Genomic DNA, 21,400 nt, shown 5'->3' on the forward strand with positions numbered 1-21,400 from the left:
TACTCTTCGCTCACGCTATTTTTAAGAGAAGTCACCGCGTACATAACTTGCTTTTTTATTCAAGTGTTCATTTCAAATTAAGTCTTCAAGAAAAACTTCGCATAATTTTTAGAAACATTGCTCGATTCCAAATCTACCAGTTCTTTTTTGTCTATGTTGATGTCCTTCCACCGCCTAAACTAAGCAACTTTGTACTAAGCCAAGTTTACTTAATCAACTAATCTTGGTCTGAACTATGGGTTTTGTTTGAAATAACATAATGACTCCAAAGCATCATCGTTTATTTACACTAAAAACTAAAACTGAAGAGAAAAAAGCAGTACAGAATTGTAATATAATTATTAAGAATAATAATCAAAAATGCGGTGTAGTCAATGTTACATCGTGAGCTCCATAATGGCGTTCACGATATCATTTTGATTATTTTTCAGTGCTTTAACTGCCTTCGGTCGACTAACGTTCGCCTGAGACATCACCAACTCCACGTCCTTATCTTCAACACCCGTTTCATCTACTTCTTCGTCTTCGTCAGATTCTTCTGCTATGGGGGCGACTGAAGTGGTGGTGCTGCCAGCAGCGCCATCTCCGGCTGGATTAACCTATCAAGACCATTGTGTTATGTTACTTATAATCCAACAAGGTTCCGTTACACACATAAGTTAGGGTATTATCAAATTTCTTTACTGTTAATAAAAGAATAAATATTTCAACAAATGCAACCATCTCAATTTTGAATCAAGTATTGTCTATACAATATAGGCGTCTGTTTCGTTAACTTCTTTTCAAATTTATCAGAAAATAAAAACATTAAAGGGTAATTATTTTATCAAACTTGCATGTAGTAAAGACGTTAGATACAAAAACTGTTTACCTCCTTAAACTTTTCTGCAGCGGCCACCTGGGCTTGTTGAGATAGATCTTCAATTTTAGCTTCTCCAAAAACAATATAAGTGTCACTGACAGGATTTTTGTAAACATCTGGCTTGTTTATGACAAATAAGATATTCTTCGATTTCCGAATGGTTACCCTATTGACTCCTGAAACCTAAACACAAATGTTAGGAAACGTTTAATTTCAAATAAAAATAAAATGCATACAGGCTTTAGTCCCAGTTTTGACATGATTTTTCTCGCTTTCTTTTCCCCTCTTGACTGTTTGGCTTTTGATACTACATCCACTGGCAGACCTGTTGCAGGCGCTCCTGGGAATCCTGTGGCATTAGCACTTGCAGTTCCTGCATCTTCTAATTCCGGAATTTCTTCATCAGAATCACTATCTGAAATCAACAAAATGATCATTAAAGAAAATATATTCTAATTCGCTATTAATAAAAAATCTTACATAAACATTATACATTTTATATTACGTCTGACCCACAACGTTTCTTAGAGAAATGTGTGTCACATAGCCTAATAGGTAACTAAAAATGTACATATTTCCAATTATATATACCAGCTACTCATTCGTAATCCCAAAAGCTTGGGACAAATAAGCCTCTTGAGTGCAGCCAGGTATTCTTTGCTTTCTACAAAATCTAATAGACTTTGCTATTGTAGACGTCAGTTGTACGATATTAAGCGAGATCTAATTTGAAAAGAAATTTTATTGTATGTCTTTGATTCCGTAAGATAAAAGAGTTCTTTGACTTTTAGAAAATCTGGCTTTAGGAAATCTAACTTTACTTTGAGTAATTTGTCTAGTAGAGTTTAAGTGCTGTAGAAAATTCTATTTACCACTTAATAATAATTGAATAACTGATTTTATACATAAGTGCCTTAAGCTTAGAATGTTTGCTTTGTTATATATTAATACTCTACCGAGGATTCACTGTATTGGTTTATGTAGAATTTTTACAATTCCAATTGTAGAAAAATAGCAGGACAGCCTGAAACTTATTTAATAAATTCATATTTTTCTCTATGCACTCAGTAAAACCTTCTCAAATTAGCCATTCTATTATCTCTTCTATTTTTAGTATAATTCCATTTTATTTTAAAGTTTGACAACAAAAAATCATTGATTACGATGCATCTTTCTCACAATTTATATTATTTAAAGGGACGTAACTCTGCAACTAGAGATGATTGTTGAACACTCTTTCATTTGTAGTCTTCAATTTTAATACCCAAGACTAGCTCTCCATTGTATAATTCAAATTTCAAAGTCAATATATTACGTGCAAAATACATAATGGCATATACACAACTAGTTCACTTAAGTACCGAATTTCCAATGCGTTCTGTGACATCACGGAAAATGGTGGGTCATCCTGATGCTCTGCACAGATTAAGTAATTTTCATTCAAAAACTTCACTTTTTTGTTCCAGTCACGGGTTGCACACGACCTATGTATGCTTTTCCGCACTTTAGGCACGTTAAAGTGCCGTTACTTTATTTTTACAGCAGAAATATCTCGTTTTGTTACTAACACTTTGTACACCGTCCTCGTCATTTGACGCCATTTTATAAAACGTATAAAAAAATTAGAACCGATTTCACAAACCACTTTGGCCGATTTCACTGGTGATTTAACAAATATTTGAATTTACATTATTATTTAGCAATAAAGCCAGATAAAATTGGATTAAGGATTAAAAGAATGAACTGCCAAATGGTAAGTTTATAATTAACTGTCCTACTCAGAGTGATATTAATACTCTTATATTATTCAGACTAACCTAAAAAAGCCTAGAATTAAAAATTCCAAGAGCTTCTACAAATTGCAATGACTGTGGAGAGATAGGTCAAGTAATTAAAAAGCAGAATCCAATTATAACCGTTTATTATTACTAAATTATTAGTCCAAGTGCCTTAGATGAAAAAATCATTTGAATTTAACAACTATGACATATGTAAAAAATGAATAACACTCGACTCCATATACTCCTGGACTAAAACCTCACCAGACAAACTGTAAAACTTAATCTGACAAGAATAACAGACAAGTCCATCAGCTAAAGCGAGATGCTCTTGAGGAGGAAAGTTGTGATACTAGGGTAGAACCACAAATGTTGGCAAGTTATATAACTAACTGTTGCAGCATAAATCTAACTCATTTTAATTTTAGAGGTATAGCTACAAATTTTAATAACCTTCTTGTATTTATAGAAACATACAAGCTTAAAAACTGTGATTTTATTATATTAAGTGAATGTCATAAGTATTTAATACTCAAAATGTTAACATACCTGGTTATGATGCAAAACAGTTAAAATTGATTTTAAAACTGTATTAAGCCTTTCTGTAACATTAGGTGAAGGATGGTCAGTTAGGATTGAATAGGATCCTAGTGCCATATTTTTTACCAAACTCAAAAAACTCCTTACTTTTAAATTGCACCCCATTGTCACATCTAAAGACTTCTGGAACCCCATGGAACAGAAAAATGTGTTCTTCTAGAATACTTTTTATTTTAGTAGCAGTAGCTTTTCGAAGAGCAAAGAATCTATTAAAGTTACTAAATACATCTGTGACAGCAAAAATATACCGGGTGGTGCGTCGCCGAGCGGAACATAGGAAATCCCATGTAAATTTTAAGGGGGTTTTGGCCAATTATTGGCTTCCCTGTACATTTTACAGAAAAAATGTAAGATAACTTTTTGAAGAGACCAATCTGCCAAACCCTCAAAGTTTGTGCAAAGTTTCAAAAAATTTTAATAAGCGAATCTTGAATTATTTAATTAAATGTAATTGCAAAATTAGCAAATTTTCGGTTCATGTAAAACCAGACACCAGCAAACAATTTGTCATAAGGCTTTGTCAAATCTGACGTACAACCAAATACAAGAAATGTTTTTTCTTCGTTTTATCGGTCTCACATACATACATTCAAAGTAAGACACATTGAATAACATTACTTTTTTATCTAAACTTTTATTTAATATAACGATGAAATTAAACCAATAACAATTATTATTATCGATTATTAAAAAAATTATTTTATCATACTTTCAGAATTTAATTAAACCAATAGCAGTATCTGAAATATTTTCAATTTATTTTCCCATCAAGCCTCTCTGGTCCATTTCAACCATTAAACCTATTGTTAGTAAATTCGAGTCCAAACACACTGCAATAAATAATTGTAAATGTTTAACTCAGAAGATCGAAAATAGATCCGAAAAAAGAGAGAACAGAACTCTTAATATTTTACTAAGTGTGGAAAAATAAAATAAAATAAAATACAATAATTTTTTTAAAAACAATAGGGAATTATTTTTTGAAGGTGGTAGACAATGGTACAGTGAAAACATCTTGTCGGACTTGCATTGTCTTATTTATTTAATGTAACACGACGTTTCGGTTGGTAAGTATCTCCAACCGTTATCAAGTGTAAACTGAGTTTTTTAGTTGATAACGGTTGGAGATACTTACCAACCGAAACGTCGTGTTACATTAAATAAATAAGACAATGCAAGTCCGACAAGATGTTTTCACAATAGGGAATTACATAAAAACATCAATTAATCAAATGTTCAAACAACCCTCCATTAACAGCTAAACAATATCCTAACCGCTCATAAAATTCATTTCAAACGATATTGAAAAATTTTATTAAATTCAAACAAAATAGCGTTTTGTAACTGGTTTAGATTCTCAAATTTTACACTTTTATAAATGACCCCACAAAAAGAAGTCATTCGGTGAAAGATCAGGTGACCTGGCTGGCCAAAGTACCGTGGACCAATAATATTGCCGTTAAAAGCATTTTCCAAGCACTCTCTAACCATACGGACAACCATCCATTTGGTACCAGATCATTTGATCTTCCTGAAAAACTTCTTCCAAGGCGGGTCCAATTTGATTTTGAAATAAGTCCAAATAGGTTTCAGCTGTTAGGTTATAGTCCATAAAAAAGGGTCCAATGATATGGTGTCCGATAATTCCCACGAATACATTGGTTTTTTGGGGATAATGTGTCCGAGTATAAACAAAGCGATGTTCATTTTCTTGGTTCCAATACCGGCAATTCTGAACATTTGGTTCATTGTTGAGGGTAAATGTACATTCATCGGTGAAACAAATATTTCTTAAAAAATTCCTATCATTATTTGCTCTTTCCATCATAAAACAAAATGCCACTCTTCGCTCTTCATTTCCTTCCTGCAGCTCTTGATTTTTTTCGAATTTATACGAATAATATTTGTGTTTTTTTAAAGTGCGCATTACCGTTGTATGATGTTTATTACTCGTACTAACCATCTTGTTTTCCTCCACACTCAGTAGAATATTAAAATCTCTGTTCTCTCTTTCTTCAGCTCTATTTTCGATATCCTGAGTTGAACATTTACAACTATTTATTACATTACCTTTGGACTCAAACTTATTGACAATACGTTTAATAGTTGAAATGGACGGAATGGGCTTGGTGGGGAAATAAACTGAAAACATTTCAGATACTGCTCTAAAACTGTTTCCCTAATAATTCATACTTGTTTTCAAATATTGACTGTCACTGATTTATTGACACTTTTCCTCACGTCAGTGACGATATTCATTTTACCGGTGCCCGTTTGGTTTTATCTGAACCGAAAATTTGCTAATTTTGCAATTACATTTAATTGAATAAATCAAGATTCGCCTATTAACATTTTTTGAAACTTTGCACAAGGGTTTGCCAGATTGGTCTCTTCAAAAAGTTATCTTACATTTTTTCTATAAAATGTACCGGGAAGCCAATAATTGACCCCCTTAAAATTTACTTATTATATATTTCCATATTTACTCTTAGGCAAGGGACCAAACAAATCCATGCTAACAACCTGCCAACAATGTCTGTGAATCAGATTAGAACCCATTAGACCTGCTGGCTTCTCTTGCTCAGGTTATATATTCTGTCAAACACACAATGTCTTACAAACTTTACCACAGTCGACCTTATATCTGGCCAATCTACCTATCTTGGCAAATACACCTAAATGACCTAAAGATGAATTATGGCAATCTGCAAAGACCTCACGACGTTCATCTTTGAGAATAACCAATTTCGAACAATCAGAAGTATCACGCAAATCAGGGTAATCTAGATGAAAATATTTATAAATCTTACCAGTCACTCTCCATAATGGAAAATTCAATGGGTCTTGTATTATACAATCTCACAGCTTAGTGTACCATGAGTCAGTCATAAGTTTGTTCAAAGTCTGCATTTTGTGATCTTTGGCTGCACTAATCTAGTGTCATAAATGATTTTTATCTATTCTTTGTTAGTTAATATTTGTTTTTTCTGCGTTAGTGAGCACTCATTACATGTAATTACATTTCTAAGTGTTTCTATGAGTACATAATAATTATTAAATAAATAAATAATCCAGGGTACTGAGACCACTATAATACCTTCTATACATGACAAGTTTAAAATATGCAGCTCTAAAATAAAAATGCTTAAAATTTGGTGATAATACAGAATTTGTGTTTTATTATGTTAGTGACACTGAAGAACTTGAAAGTGTGATTAATCAGGACTTCATCTTGTATACAACTGATTACGTATAAACGATCAATAAGTTTAACAAAAAAATAAAAATAAACCAAATTGTGAACTGAATGTGTACCTGAATTAAGAAAACTGAAAAGAAGCGAATATAAGTGGCACTGACAAAATTAAGTGTGCGGCCACACAAGTCAATTGCTTTAAATTAAATATGTATGACAGTGCTGCCAATGACACGCAAGTGCCGTGTTTTCACGGCTTTTGGCAATAAATACACAGCCACGGCTTGTAGTACTGCCATGTATTAAAAAACACGGTTTTTTTGTGTTAAATAATAAAAAAAATTAAATATTAAATAAAAAATATGACGTTCATATTTACTTATTTTTACCATAAAATACCAATAATTTAAACTCAGGAAAAAAACTCATACTATCGACTGTTATTCATACCCCTTTCTTTCAAAGCATTTCAACCAACAGGATTGTTATAGTCGCGCCCTAAGACATCTGAAGTTAACTATGTTTTCTGTCTTTGGCGGTGATTCCCTGAAATCTAAAAATAGTCCCTTGAGAAGAAAGCGCAGATGTTTCCTTTAGTTTAGTATTTTACGTATAAAGTGTTGTATTATGTTTGCGCTTTGGGTCTTATTCAGATGGTTAGTAATTATAAAATATAAAGTAGTAAAACAGTACAGTAGTAAAAATGTATTATAAATTTTCTCTAATTCGCACGAGATTGCTCGTTTTTTAATACATTTGTATTATTATTCTATTATAGATTCGAACGAAGCGAATTATTACCGGTGATTCTCCGGACAGAGATAAAACGCCCGTAAAGAAAAAAAGAAGGTTACATATTAAACCAAGATTTAATAATTCCTGGATGGTTTGGGACGAGTTTAAAGAATGGCAACGGCCGCTAGACAATAATCCGTATAGTGCGTTTTGTGCATGCTGTAATGTATCGTTGGTTTCGGAAATATTTAAAGGCATGGTGAGGGAACAAAACATAAAAATAAAATAAGAAATCCCGCATCTACATCTGGTATGGCCCAGCCTAAGTTGAGTACCTTTTTCTCAAGAGAGCCATTTTGATCATCAAGTCAAGGAGCTTGAAATAAGCCTTTGTGGTTTCATTGCCGAACACAATATCTCTTACAAGGCCGTGGATCACTTATCAAACCTCCTGAAAAGTAAGGTTACAGATTCTAAGCTTGTAAAAAATCAATCAATTTAGGTAGAACTAAACCATGTGGACTCATTACAAATGTTATAGAGGAAACACATAAAGAAGGTTAGCAGAAAAATTTAAAAAATCAAAATTTAGTATTTTAGTAGATGAATCTACGGACATCGGCACAATTAGACAAATGTGTATTGTCGTTGATTGTAGATTGTTGATAGTAGATTCTTTGATAATAATAGACTGATATTAAAAACATACTTTTGGGAACTCGTACCAGTTGGAAGTAGCACTGCAGAAGGTTTATTTGAGGAAATTATACAAACCTTTCAAAAAAGAAATATACCATTAGACAATATGATTGGCTTCGGACCCAATGGTTGTAATCTGATGAAAATCTAATTCTGTTTCTACTAATTTGCAGATTTATGTCCTGGAATAAAAATAGTTAAATGTATTTGCTACTCATTACACTTATGTGCCAGCGAGGCCTGCAAGATTCTACCAAGGTCCATTGAAGATATTGCCAGGGATGTGTGTTCTTTTTTCAAGGTATTTACAATTTTGGTTTCTATCTTTTATAACTTATATTTTTTTTGTTTTATAGCACAGTAAGGTTTTACAAATACAAACGTACACAAAATATTATATCCCACTCAGACGCGATGGCTTTCTCTATCTGCCGTAGTCCAGAGAATTTTGGAGCAATGAAATGCATTTCTACTATTTTTTATAGAAAAGACGCACGTCGAAAGATTAGTGTTGAAAAAATCTTTGAAACTCTTCTTGAAACTTAGTTTTGTGTTGCCAAAAGAAACATAAATAAATTAGTATTTTCAATCGGATAAAGGCAATGTTTTTAATCATAGGCAATGTTTATGCCAAAATAGAATATTTGTATAAGGAACTGTTATGTTAAGACCCTATGTTGAAAAACCTGATTTATGGGAAATAAAAATGAATTTATTGATATAAATTCATTATATTTAGAAGTTGAAATTCTTCAAGAGATGTCTAAAAAAGACAAGGATCAACCTCAGATAGTAATTTTTTTTTTTTTTTGAAAAAATGTCAGGTATTTTTGTCAAAACTTTGCGCACAATTAAAGATTTGACTTTAAAAATAGTTTTTAAAGAAACTCAGTATCTTTAAGCCTAAAAACGTAAGATCAAATAATGCAATATTTTCATTAGTCGAATATTTTATAGAATTTGAAAGATGCATAAATAAATCAACACTCCAACAAACTGATAATGAATGGGGGTTAATAACTAAATATGCTTTTAAAGAGAATGAAATAAATCTTAATGACGATATTGATACTTTCTGGTTAAAAATTGAAATCTAAATTGGGCATCGAAGAGTGGCAGAGAAGATTCTATATTGCAAAATTTGTACTTAACATTATTTCCTTGCCTCATTCAAATGCTTCGTGTGAACGAATTTTTGCGCAGGTTAATTTTATAACAAAGTGATGAAATTCATTGTTGACCTCCATAAGCGGAAATTTATTGGTAAAGCAAGAAATTGGTGAAAAAGTCTTGCATTGATTTTAAGCCTAATAAGGAAATGGTAAATAAAATGAGTAAAAATATCATTTATATAAATTCTCAAAATAATATTACTCCAGAACCTGAAGGTGAAGATGGTGATTTTTGATTTTATGTGACTAATAAGTTCTTTTTAAGAAGATATTTGTCTTTAATTTGCTGCATTAAAAACTAATAAAAATAAAAATATATATGTTTATTAAATAACTGACAATATTTTTTACCCCAATCCTCATTTGAATTATTTTACATTTGACACGGCGTACCTCGTAAAAACACGGCAATTTTCGATCCTGCGCACGACTCTTAAATTTTGCTAGTTGGCAGCACTGATGTATGTCACACATACGGCGGAGCGGATGGCGGAAAGACGCGTTCTTGCTCGCTAGTAGCGGGGCGGTCAAATTTGGTTGATATTTTCGCGCCTATTAGGGTATTTCATATTGAGTTGTAAAGAACTACAATTAAAATAAGCTTCCAAACGAGCGACATTGTGTAGCCAGTATCCGAAGTACTCTTCCTCTCCACTACCAGCTTTATGTGTGTCCACACACACAAGAAAGTTATTTCTTTTATTGGTGCCATAAAAAGGTGTACAGGATATTTAAATAATTCATAATAGTAAAACTCATTCATTAAAATGAAATAAATTCATTGATAGTGCCACATTTAATCCCATGTTGGAAATATATATCAAAAGATCTATTTGAAAAAATATAAAAACTTCAAATTATGCATTTAAATATATTTAAGAAATAGGCTATTATACTTCAACAGTTGAGGGTGATTGGAATCTAAAAAAAATTAACTAAAAATTCAAATACAACTTTTATTTGAGACAGAGAAAGATTTCCTAAATCATATCTAATATAATTAAACAAGTTAATAAATGTAACACCTAAAATGTAAGGAAGGCAACATTTTACGAATTACTATTCCAGGACTCTAAAAGTTTGAAACCTACCACTAGTATACAAACATAAAAACAATATACCTAGTACTATGAATGGTGAAACTCTAAAGACATTCATTAATAAACTCAAAAACTGTGTGCAAGAATTGTAGCGAAGTGGCACAATTTTAGTAATAGTTTTGTTTTATAAGAATAATATATTTCTGCTGATTTTCTTTAATTCTTTAAGTAAGTAAAAGCATGAAGTTAAGCTTTTGATACCAGTTTTATAGAATGACACAGGTCATAAGGAATGTTTGGATATGCAATGATATTATGAGAATACATTTAAACCATTAAAAATTAGAGTAAATTATGTTTTAAAAATATATAAGTAAAATGTGATTAAATGTAAAATAATTAAATGTGAAAAATAATATTGCGGAGGGTTGTTGGGTGGGGTCAGAAATAAAACAGAAACCTGTTTACCTAAATGTCGTGTTATCATCCGCAAATTGGTTGCATTTTTCAGACTCTAGACAGAATCGAAAATCGTTTAAATAATGATGAATAAAATTGGTCCAAATATCGACCCTTGTGGTACCCCTGATAGTAGCGTTTTTGTGGTTGACTATAACCCTTTTGTATCTGTGAGTTGTCTTATAGAGATATGATTCCAGAAGGTTGTAGGGAGTTTCCCTGACCCCATAAGCCTCAATTTTATCAAGTAGTGTCTTATGGCACATGCAGTCGAATGCCTTTGAGAGGTCACAGAACATAGCTGCCACATATTTCCCCCTCTCAAATACATTGACCAGGTCCACCACAAGGGTAAGTATTGCACTATTTGTCGATATTTTTTTCTTGAAACCAAACTGTGTGATGGACAGTAGTTTTTTTTTTTAAGTGTCTAATCCTAACTGAGTATGATAGTTCTATTATTTTAGAAATAGGGGATATCATAGAAATTGGCCTAAAGTTATTTAAATCTGTTTTTTCACCTTCACCTTTTTTATAGATGGGTGTGTAGTTTTAGTTTGTTTGGGAATATTCCTGTAGAAAAACATATGTTTACAATTTTAGTAAGTGACTAGATGCCATGTGTCAAGAATGCCTAGCCTTAGTACTTTAAAAAGTTTGTTGCTATGTCCAAAGATATCTCTGGCATTGCTATTGTTGAGTTTTGTTACATATAACCTGACCTCTTCTTCATCTACTGTTAAAAGAAATAAACTGTTTTGGGCTGAGGTATGGTTTTTTACAAGATCTATTGGGTTTATTTTTGATTGTGGTATTTTTTCTGCTATTTTTTTAGGAATTTATAAAAAAAATCGTTGAATTTATTTGGATCTATTTTTGAGGAAGACATGGATTTAGTTTTTTGTGTCAAACATAGCCTTTTGTTTGTTTTTGGAATTAATAATTTTATGTTGAATACAGAATTTTTGCTGTTCTTTAAGTTCATGTTTACATAGATTCCAAGCTTTTCTTTATTGGCTCAGTTAGGTTTAAGTTGTTTTGTAAAATGAATTTTGAATAATATATGGTTTCTTAGAGTTGGTAATTTCTTACTATACAAAGTTTTAGTAATTTTCCAGTGTGGTATTGAATATATTGAGAAAGTATTGAAGACTTTCTCTGAGGAGTTTAGGGCAAGTTTTCAACAGGTAGATTGGCATAACCTATACTATTCTAATGATATAAATATAAAAATTCAAATATTCAATGAAAATATCCTGTCCCTGTTTGATGTTTATTGCCCCTTAAAACCACTAAAACAAAGGTCTAAACCATTGTGCTCAACACATAATTTTAAAAAAAAATTATAATAATACACTGATGATAGAAAGTATTACATCGATCTTAGGAATTGTGTAAATGTGGCAGTAAAAGCAGAAAAAAAGTCATATTATTCTCATGAAGTTATCAAGTGTTGAGGACCACATAAAACTAAGGACTTTTGGAAAAAAATCTCTAATTGAAAAGTCAATAACAATGCACCTGCAGAAATTCCTTCTAATCTAAGAGAGCCAACAATTGTTAATAATCATTTTCTGGATAGTGCCTCAATTACAGATTGATCCAGCTAATTTTGATAAATTTCTTAATTCCTCAATCGATGGGGAGCCATTTCTTTTTAAACTAGTCTCTGAAAATGAAGTTTATAAAACCATAAACAGTATTAGAAGTAATGCTATTGGAGTAGATGAGATCTCTATAAAAATGTTAAAAGGTTGCATTCCTATTTGCCTAAAACTTCTAGTGAACATTATTAAATTAATAATTCTTTATCTTCTGGGTGTGTCCCTGACATCTGGAAAAAAGCCCTTGTTACTCCAGTACCTAAAGTGAACAATCCAACCAATATTAATGAACTAAGACCAATTAGTATTTTGCCAACCTTATCTAAACTAATTGAGAAAATTGTAAAAGGATAATTGCTGGATTATTTATTAAGCAGAAACATTATCCCAAAATTTCAGATGATACTACAACTCTGTGGCATAACAAAGATGAAAAAGCAGTTAGATCTCTCTCTTTAGGTGCATCTGCAATCAGCTTGTATTCAATGTTGATAACTTTTATTCTAGGCTTTAAGTGTAATGTGCAGCGTTTTTTGTTTGATGACTACATGGTAGGGATTATTGTCGATTTCTAGGCCTCTTCATTGATAGAAGTTTAAGGTTTGGCAACCATGTTTTGGGCCTCACTGCTGAACTTTGTTCTGGTTGTTTTGCAGTCAGGGTTGCCAGGCATGAGCTGGAATGATTGTTTGTTCGTTCAGTTTATTTTGCCTTAATAGACTCTCATATCCAGGATGGGTTGCCATTTTGGGGTTTGTGCTCCAAGAGACTTCTTAACATTATGTTTACTATTCAGAAAAAAACATTAAGGTATCTGTGTGGTGTTGGTCTGAGGGTCTCTTGTAAAGCTCTTTTTGTGGCTGAACGAATTTTAACAGTTTTCTCACTCGTTACAGTCATACATAAGTTCTCTAGTCCACTATCCTGCACCAGTCATAATATTCGTCAAGTAAACAACTTATCTCTTCCAATTCCCACCTCCTCACTTATGAGAAACTCTCTTATTGGTTGTAAAATATTTAATCATGTTCCTCTTTCAATTAAGACTGTTACAGACCTTAAAAAGTTTAAGAGGGAACTAAAGAAATTAATCTTACCAAAAGCTTACTACAGCATTGAAGAGTATTTTAATGACTCACTTTAATATTTAAAATTAATTATGTATGTGTTGATAAGACTTTTTTATTCTTGTTTTATGTTGGTTCTTGCATTTTCTTTTCTTCTTTTTTTAGTTTTTTCTTTGATGATATGAAATATGCTCCTATGTATAATCAACATGGATTCTGTTTTAAGTTTAACCAAATAATTACTAGTATTATAAATTCTAGGATTAGGAAGCTTTTAGCACAAGTTTGTAAACTTAGTAAATAAAGTATATTTTGATTTTGAGGCTTAACAACCTATGAGTTTCTGCTTCAGGATTATTATTCGCTGGCCGAGTTTTTGTGTTCAATTGAACAGTAAATTGTGGTATTTCCAATTATTAAATGGTTATGGAAATTCCTTTTTAGACAACTGAAGTGAAAGACATTGTGTATACATCCTATACACCAAAAAGTCCTGTACTTTTGTTCACAAAACATTTAAAAGGATACTTATTAACTTCCATGTTTCCACTATGAGCCATTATCTATGCATTTAAAGAAAGTTACCACTCCAAAACAATAAAAATATAGTCAAACATTGTTCAAAAAAGATTCTCTCCACATAATACCATTTGTTCAATAAAATCTTCCAAAATCTTGGGTCAGAGAATATAGTATTAGCACAGGACTTAAAGGTTCTTTTGTGTAAAGAACTTTACACAAAAGAACCATTCAGTCAGTCAAGAACCAAGTCCTAAGTAAAGAATTGTTATTTTTTGGTGCAGATTAGTTAATTGTTCTTCTGAAATTTGCCTATTAAACAAAAGCCTATACAAATTTCCTTATATAATTATGATATACTTTTAGCACACACTTGTACCAAAGTTTACTGAATAAAATACAAGTTGCTTCACTCGGCTCCACGCACCGAATTTACCTATTCACCGCCCCTCACTTCATTTGCCGGGCGACGCTCCTACAATAGAATCTGTTGGGTTACACAGTGAGTAGAGTTTAAATCGTTTTGATGTGCGAGCGTTTTATTACTAGTTGTACCGGGTGGACTCAGTGGACTGGCAAATTATTATAATCTATTATATTAAAATGTCGACTTATGGTTCGGTAGGCAGTTGTTTTACAAAGCGTGGAAGTGGTTTAATGTTTTTTAGATGTCCGAAAAATGAAAATACGTAAATACATTGGAATTAGTTGTTTATTACATTCATGATTGAATTCCTAGTTACTTTATGATCTGGTTCCTGTTTCTTTTTTTAAATTAATATAAAAAATGGATTATAGGTGCCAACTCTGGAAAGATATTTTGGGATTTACTGGCGAACATAGATATGCCGATCTTACTCCGGAACAATGTTATAAAAGGGTTAATATCTGTAGCTTGCGTTTTGCGGAGAGCAGTTTTATGTCCCCTTCAAATCAACGTCTTAGACCCGACGCAATTCCTACATTTTTCCCGACCAGAGCATCGACAAGTATGTTTTATGTTTTCTTCTAATTTGTGCACTTATAATGGCAATATGTATTATAGAAGGTACCTTTTAATATTTGCAATATTTTGGTGTATAGGGAAATCAGAATTATTTACAAATTTACGTACTATTTTTCCAGGCACAGATAATTCTAACATCATTGCAAGTCACACATTAAGCAAGGAATTCAGTGACGCTTCCGTGCAAACTGACACTCCGATGCAGGTTTATGTTTCTGTCCAGACGGATGTATGTAATAATACAGGTAAGTGAAAGAATCGGCACTGTGAACTTTTTTATAATATGCAAAACAATTACACTTGCACTATACTCAAATGTTTTACCTAAAGTACAATAAAAATTAAGAAAAACCTAGTAACTTAATAATGAATACAACGCTACCCCTATAATAGTTTTTTAGCTCCTGAGTAAAAAAATCTATATTTTTTGTTAGATTTTATTATTTCAGTTTGGGTAAAGTTCAATAAATTCCAAAAAACATTACCTTAAATTTTTTTAAATTATTTTGATCTTGTTTTGAGTTAAATTTTAATGTTGTATTAAAACAGGTATCATATATCTAAAATAAAGTTTACTTTCAAGATAAATTCTGTCAAACGTCAATGAAGATTTCGGCAATGACTCCGAGAAAAATTCAATTAAGAAAAGAAATTAAAACTCTGGAAAAGGAAGGCTCTCACGCAAAAAGATCCCTGGAAGTAGGAGTTACTTTGGACGATGTTCAAAAATTCCTAGATGACAACTACCCAGCAGATTCTTGTGCATTCCTTAAGAGTCAGCTATCTCATCTGAACAAGTCTCCTCGGGGAAGCAGGTACACAAATGAATATAAACAATTTGCTATGAGTTTATACATTGTTGGACCAAAAGCCTATAAAAAAATGTCATCCGTTTGTCGTTTGCCATCAAAGTTCACTCTTCAACGTTTCACAAAAAACTGGCCAATAAATCCAGGATTTAATGATTTTATTTTTCGATTAACAAAATTGAAATCGCGTTTTTTAAATGACAAAGCAAAAGACTGTTTTTTATGTATATATGAGATGTCCATTAAGTCACATCTACATTACAATATCTCAAGTGACAAGGTAGTTGGTTTCCAGGAAGGTTTGAGAGGAAACACTACAGATATTGCCAGCAACGTTTTGGTTCTAATGGCCTGGGGTATTGCAACCAGTTGGAAGCAGCCTATCGCATATTTTTCTTTAAATCATCTCCAAATTCAGATGAACTTAAAAATATTTTATTTGAATCAGTTCGGAAAATAAATTCAACAGGTTTAAATGTCCTAGGCGTGGTTTCTGACCAGGGCTCAAAATTTTATAAACTAGTCAAAACTACTTCTACTTTTTACTACATCAAAAAGTGTAGTAATCAATCATTTAAAATTCAAACATGTCATTACTTAGTAGTTATGTCTATCTTCAGTTGTTAAGTTTAGTAACAGTAATATATGCATTTTTTCACACAAACTTTTGACTTTGATTTAAAAATAAATCCTAATGAAACCAGTCGTACCAAAACAACCTTTAATAAGATACCTAAGTACCTAATTATTAACAAAAAAAAATTTAACCATTTAGTTCTTGAATTAGGTAAACTTTGATAATGTAAAATTTATTTAGTTTGGTGGTTATAAAAACAAATAACTTATAGTATTATCAATTTACATATTTTTCCCAAGTAGGTACATTAAATAATAATTTTATTCCAGATAATAAAGTTATTATAAAATCGTGCTCCGTCTTCCCCTACAGTTCCAATTAGACGAAACTCGTAAAATAATAGGTATCTTTTACCAGAATTCCCCTTTACATTTTTTGCTAGTTCCCCGTCGGCGAGGAGCTCGGCGGCCTGCCTTTGAGATCGAAATATGAAAGGTTTTTCGCCGAGTGAAGCAACTTATTTTATTCAGTAAACTTTGCTTGTACACACATTTTGATGCATAAAACAACTACAAATATTGTCCACAAAAAAACATGTTTGAATGGGTTGCACAACTTGGTGCATTGTGTTGATGAAAACTGTCATTTAATTTATGAACTGTTTTTTCTGCAAAAGATTCTCCATATTTGGAGTGTGTTTTAACAATAATAATTCGTTACTCAATTGTATAATGCTGAATGGTTATTAATTGAAAATTGCTTACAAAATTCTTTTGATTTTTTTACATCTACTGTGATAAAAAAATGTCGCCCAATTCAAAATGTGGATTTCCTTTGGGACACCCTTTACGCTTTAGGTTTGTTTTTTCACGTAACAAAAAGCCTTGTTATGAAACTATGTTGATCATTAATATTCAAGTAGAACTAATATTGAAACCCAAGCAAACCAAATAGTATCACAAACTTAAATCACAAAAAAGTTGACTACCTTGGTCCTAAGATCTACAATATTTTACACCTGAATAATAATGATATGATGAACAAAAGCCTTTATTCATCAGTTTATGAGATATATTAGTAGGAATTTGGAAATATTTGTATAATTATTCCAAATCCATTCAATTAGTAGTTAATTTGTTTGATTATTAAATAATTACTTTCATCTCAGTAATCATATTTTCCCATTCATTAAATTGTGTGTAGCTCTGATCAACATACTGAGACAAGTTAAATTTGTTTTTTTTTTGCATTCAAAATCTTCTCATTTTGCATATAGACATATTTACTTTTCTAGGTTCCAAACGAACAAAAATATTAGTGAACATTGTGAACTTATTAATTAATTTATTTTCTTATTGTAACTCAAATTTAATTAAATATATTTGAATGTATGATTGAATGAATATATATTGAGTCACTGGATTACAAGTATCAAGAAAATGTAAGTAAAACAAAAAGCATTTATATTATTACTGATTATATTATTGTGTTAATCTATCCTTCCTATAATTAATTTTTTTTGCTTTTAGATTTCTTCTATAATAATTTAAAATTGTTTTGTGTAAACATAGTTTTTGTCCTGCAATTATTTTTATTTTTATGTAATGATTTGTTTTTTTCAAATAGGTTTTTGTAATTCCTATAATTATTTTCACAGATAAAATTTTTACAAAAATTAGCAAGATATCCTTCTGGTTCACTTACATCTTTTTGAGACTTAAAATCCCTATTTTATTTGTCAACATAAGGTACATTTAAAACATGTGTTTATAAGGCAACGGTCCTAATATGGCAATTACGGAGAACAATAGGTACAAGATGTGGTCTATAACCCCACATTCACCAGTGGCTTTATACCGCAGTCATACCATAGTGGCTTTATACCTAGGATCTTGTACGGATCCGTGGTATGGTGGCCAGCCATATTAAAGGTCACCAACACCCAAAAGCTGACCAGACTGCAAAGACTGGTCTACTTGGGAATTACTTGCTATTTTGTATTATAGCTATGAGAACAACACAAGAAGGATAGCAGATGATGGTACAATGTTCACTTAGGAAAAGACCATATGACAATTGCTCTCAGGATATGTAAGAACATACCAATTCTGACATCCAGATGCACTACAGAAAGTAGCAAACTAACATTAAAGAAGGGGTTTCAAGTCAAAATCCTCACAAAGGGAAGAATGGTTAGAGAACCAAATTAAAGAGTCAAGTGGTTTCCAGACCTGGTACACAAATGGATCATGGATGAAAAGTACCAATTCAGCCAGAGCCGGAGTGTACAGGGTGGAAACGAACACAAGGGAATTCTTCCCGCTAGGGAAACACACCACAGTTTTCCAAGCAGAGGCATTGGAAGGTAACAAAGAATTTAAGAAAAACAGAAGGATGTAAACAGGCCAAGGAAATGATACCAGATCATGATGGCTCTAAAGCAAAGCGACTGCTAACAAAGACCCGACAAAGTATCATAGACTTGGTGGGAATCCTGACCAGGCTTAACAGTCTAAACAGGAATCTACACCTTCTTGGTATGAGAGAAAGCCATACCAGGTATCTGTGATAGGTGGAGTTGCCTGAGAAGGAAAGCTTTCAGAGCAAGGACACTCCAACAGGAAGTTCTTAAAGATCTGGACTGGGACTATGTGCAAGCCTTTATTAGAAGGACAGGCTGACTCAGTGAAGACCATGCATTGGGAGTGGAGGCGTAGGGGTGGATGATTCTGGGGTTGGCAAAAAGGGACTGTTCAGGCCTACTTGCCAAACTCTGGCTTCCCCACCCTTACTACTACTACTACTAAATGTGTAATAAATATTTAACACTTGGATTAAATTATGTCATGAGGACTATTTTTCCAGAATAAATCTCTCGAAAATAGTTATACAGTTATTTACTACTAATAAACATTTTACACTTTAGAATATCTCACAAATATGAATCAATAATTGAAAATAGAATAATTGAAAATCAGACTATACAAGTATCACTAATCTGTTTTTTCTCCAAGTAGCTTTTTCTGGCAAATAGCAAGGTAATACTGGTAAAAATATGTCAATAGGTACAAGCAAATCAATGAGCTATATTAAAAAAAATTAGCATAATATTAAAAACAGTATAGAAATGGCTACATACCTGAACTAAAGAGTATATTCTAGTATAATTTTAACATACTAGAATATACTCTTATATAAATTTAACAGGTAATAGGATTTAATAAAGTATAGAAGTGCATTAAAGTATAAACAAAAAATTCAGGGTTAGGATCACAATGAAATAAAAACACTTATTATACTTTACCTGTGGAAGACTCTGGGCTTTGTTCAGGTTTTTCTGGTTTTGCTTCAACTGAAGAAGGTTTCTCAACTTCTGTAAGTTCAGGCATTTTGTATGGGGAGTCTGAAATCTATAAATATAAATTAAGTAATGTTAGACCTAGGTTGGGCAATAGTTGATAAGAGTTTAAACTTTAATTAAAGGAAGGACTCAGTCTGCCAAGGATCATATCATATTAATTTTCTCATAAATAAATATTTTGCGAAACCTTGGAAAAATCATCATAGGTTTATACATATCTAGTGAAAATCGAAATAGATACGGCTTTATAAGCAACGTATAAACAACGAATATTTAGGCAAAAATACATACTTCTTCAAATCGATAATAGGACAAAATAATTAAAGAAACTAACATACAAATATAATAACCCAAGATGCTTAAGAAAAAAGTGGAAATTACCTGATTTCTCCAAATAACTGAATTCCCCTTTTTGATGCAATAAGTTGACACTGGAGAGCGATAGAAAAGAGAGAGAAAACTAAAAGATGGGCAAAAATTGTAACTACACTTGGTATTCTCGCTATCGTGGATTAGAGAGAGAAAAGCGAAACGTTAAACAAGCGAAGAGAGAGATATGCAGAGTCTAACGATGAAAAGGAGGGAGAGAGATAGAAAAAGAAATATGAAAGTCATGTGGAAAGGAGAGGATCTAAAGCCTAGTTCATATGTATGCAAATTCTAGATACATTTGCTTTAAAAATGTTGCCAGAGAACGAAAACAATAGTTTTTGTGTAAGTGTATATTTAGTGAACGATATAAAATAAGAATGATTTTTGAAAAATTAAATCCGAAATCCCTTCACGTTCAACAGTCTTTCTAGATTTAAGGAGTTTTCCAGTGAGTTAGCTGTCGGTCACTTTTTTGTCTTTATGTATGCTGGAAAAATTGGTAATCGAGAGCTAAGTTAAATAAGAAGGACTTAGAGGAAGATATCAAAACCGTTGGTGGGATCAAACAATTTCTTTAAGAACAGAAAGGGTCCCAAACGTATTGGTATGGGCTGGAGTCTGGTGTGACTGCCTTCATCGGTTATCTTGAGTAGTTGCCCGGCTATCATCTTATCTCATCTTATGAGTATCTTATCTTATGAGTATCTTATATTAATGATTGCTTATCCACACAATGTGCCGGAGCATACTCAATTGGAATAGTAAACAGATCTTGCGGCACAGCACAGGTCACGCCGTACCGACTCTTTCGGCTATTAGAATGATACACGAACTCATCGAATGTCAAATCCGGTTGGATTTTTCGCACCTCAGCACCTCTTCGCGGTTTCCATAATAAGCAGCCAGTCGGTTAAAACGAATGACTTGAGCTTTACCCCTCGGCCGCTTTTCTATTGTGTAAAAAATATGGTTGATGGCTTCCAGCACTTTGTGTAGCCTGTTGTATCCCAGAATGTCTAAAGTTTCTTTAACAGACTTTTTAATCTCTTAGGGTCATAGAGCCAAACCAAGTTACAGTTGTACCTCTGGTCATATAATTGACAACATATGCGTCCTTCATCCAACCGCTGGCATCTTAAATAGAAATGCGGTCTTGATTATGAATGACATCCATTCTTCTACGCAGCTCACTAACGTAGTTCTCCCCGGTAACATAGGTTTCTGACGGGCATACAAATTTCAGATCGCATGGAAGACGAGTTCTCTTCCCCTCATTATTCAAGCCAGAGACTCGCCTGTGACTGATAGCTGATCGATAGGCCAGCAGAACCAAATGAAGGTCTCTTCATTTGTTTCCATTTTGATTCCAGTCCAGTCATCCCAGTCTCTTTAGTGGCTAGAAACTACTTTGGCCAAATAACGATTATTGATCCTATTCATTCGTTCTACCATGCCATTTGACCGCAGATATAAAGTGTAGTTCTCGTTTTCTTAATTTTGCAATTAAAAAAAGGATTGAAAATTTCGTCCTTGGTCTGAGTGTA

General features: G+C 32.4%; 1 protein-coding gene across 2 annotated transcripts; it reads right to left on the bottom strand.

Annotated features, from left to right (window-relative positions):
• Positions 1–264: 264 nt before the first annotated feature.
• On the bottom strand, positions 265–20,031 carry LOC126735202 (nascent polypeptide-associated complex subunit alpha). Of its 2 annotated transcripts, none has more exons than XM_050439154.1 (5): positions 19,866–20,031; positions 19,428–19,533; positions 1,099–1,277; positions 872–1,045; positions 265–599 (listed from the first exon to the last, which is right to left on the bottom strand). In XM_050439154.1, exons 2-5 carry the CDS (start codon positions 19,510–19,512, stop codon positions 378–380), a joined length of 660 nt encoding a protein of 219 aa, XP_050295111.1. In that variant the 5' UTR covers positions 19,513–19,533; positions 19,866–20,031; the 3' UTR covers positions 265–377. The 2 variants fall into 2 exon arrangements, with proteins under 2 accessions (XP_050295111.1, XP_050295110.1); XM_050439153.1 differs by lacking the exon at positions 19,866–20,031 and adding an exon at positions 19,776–19,800.
• Between the last annotated feature and the right edge of the window lie 1,369 nt (positions 20,032–21,400).

The sequence above is a fragment of the Anthonomus grandis genome, chromosome 4 (assembly GCF_022605725.1).
Source record: "Anthonomus grandis grandis chromosome 4, icAntGran1.3, whole genome shotgun sequence".
NCBI lineage: Eukaryota > Metazoa > Arthropoda > Insecta > Coleoptera > Curculionidae > Anthonomus > Anthonomus grandis.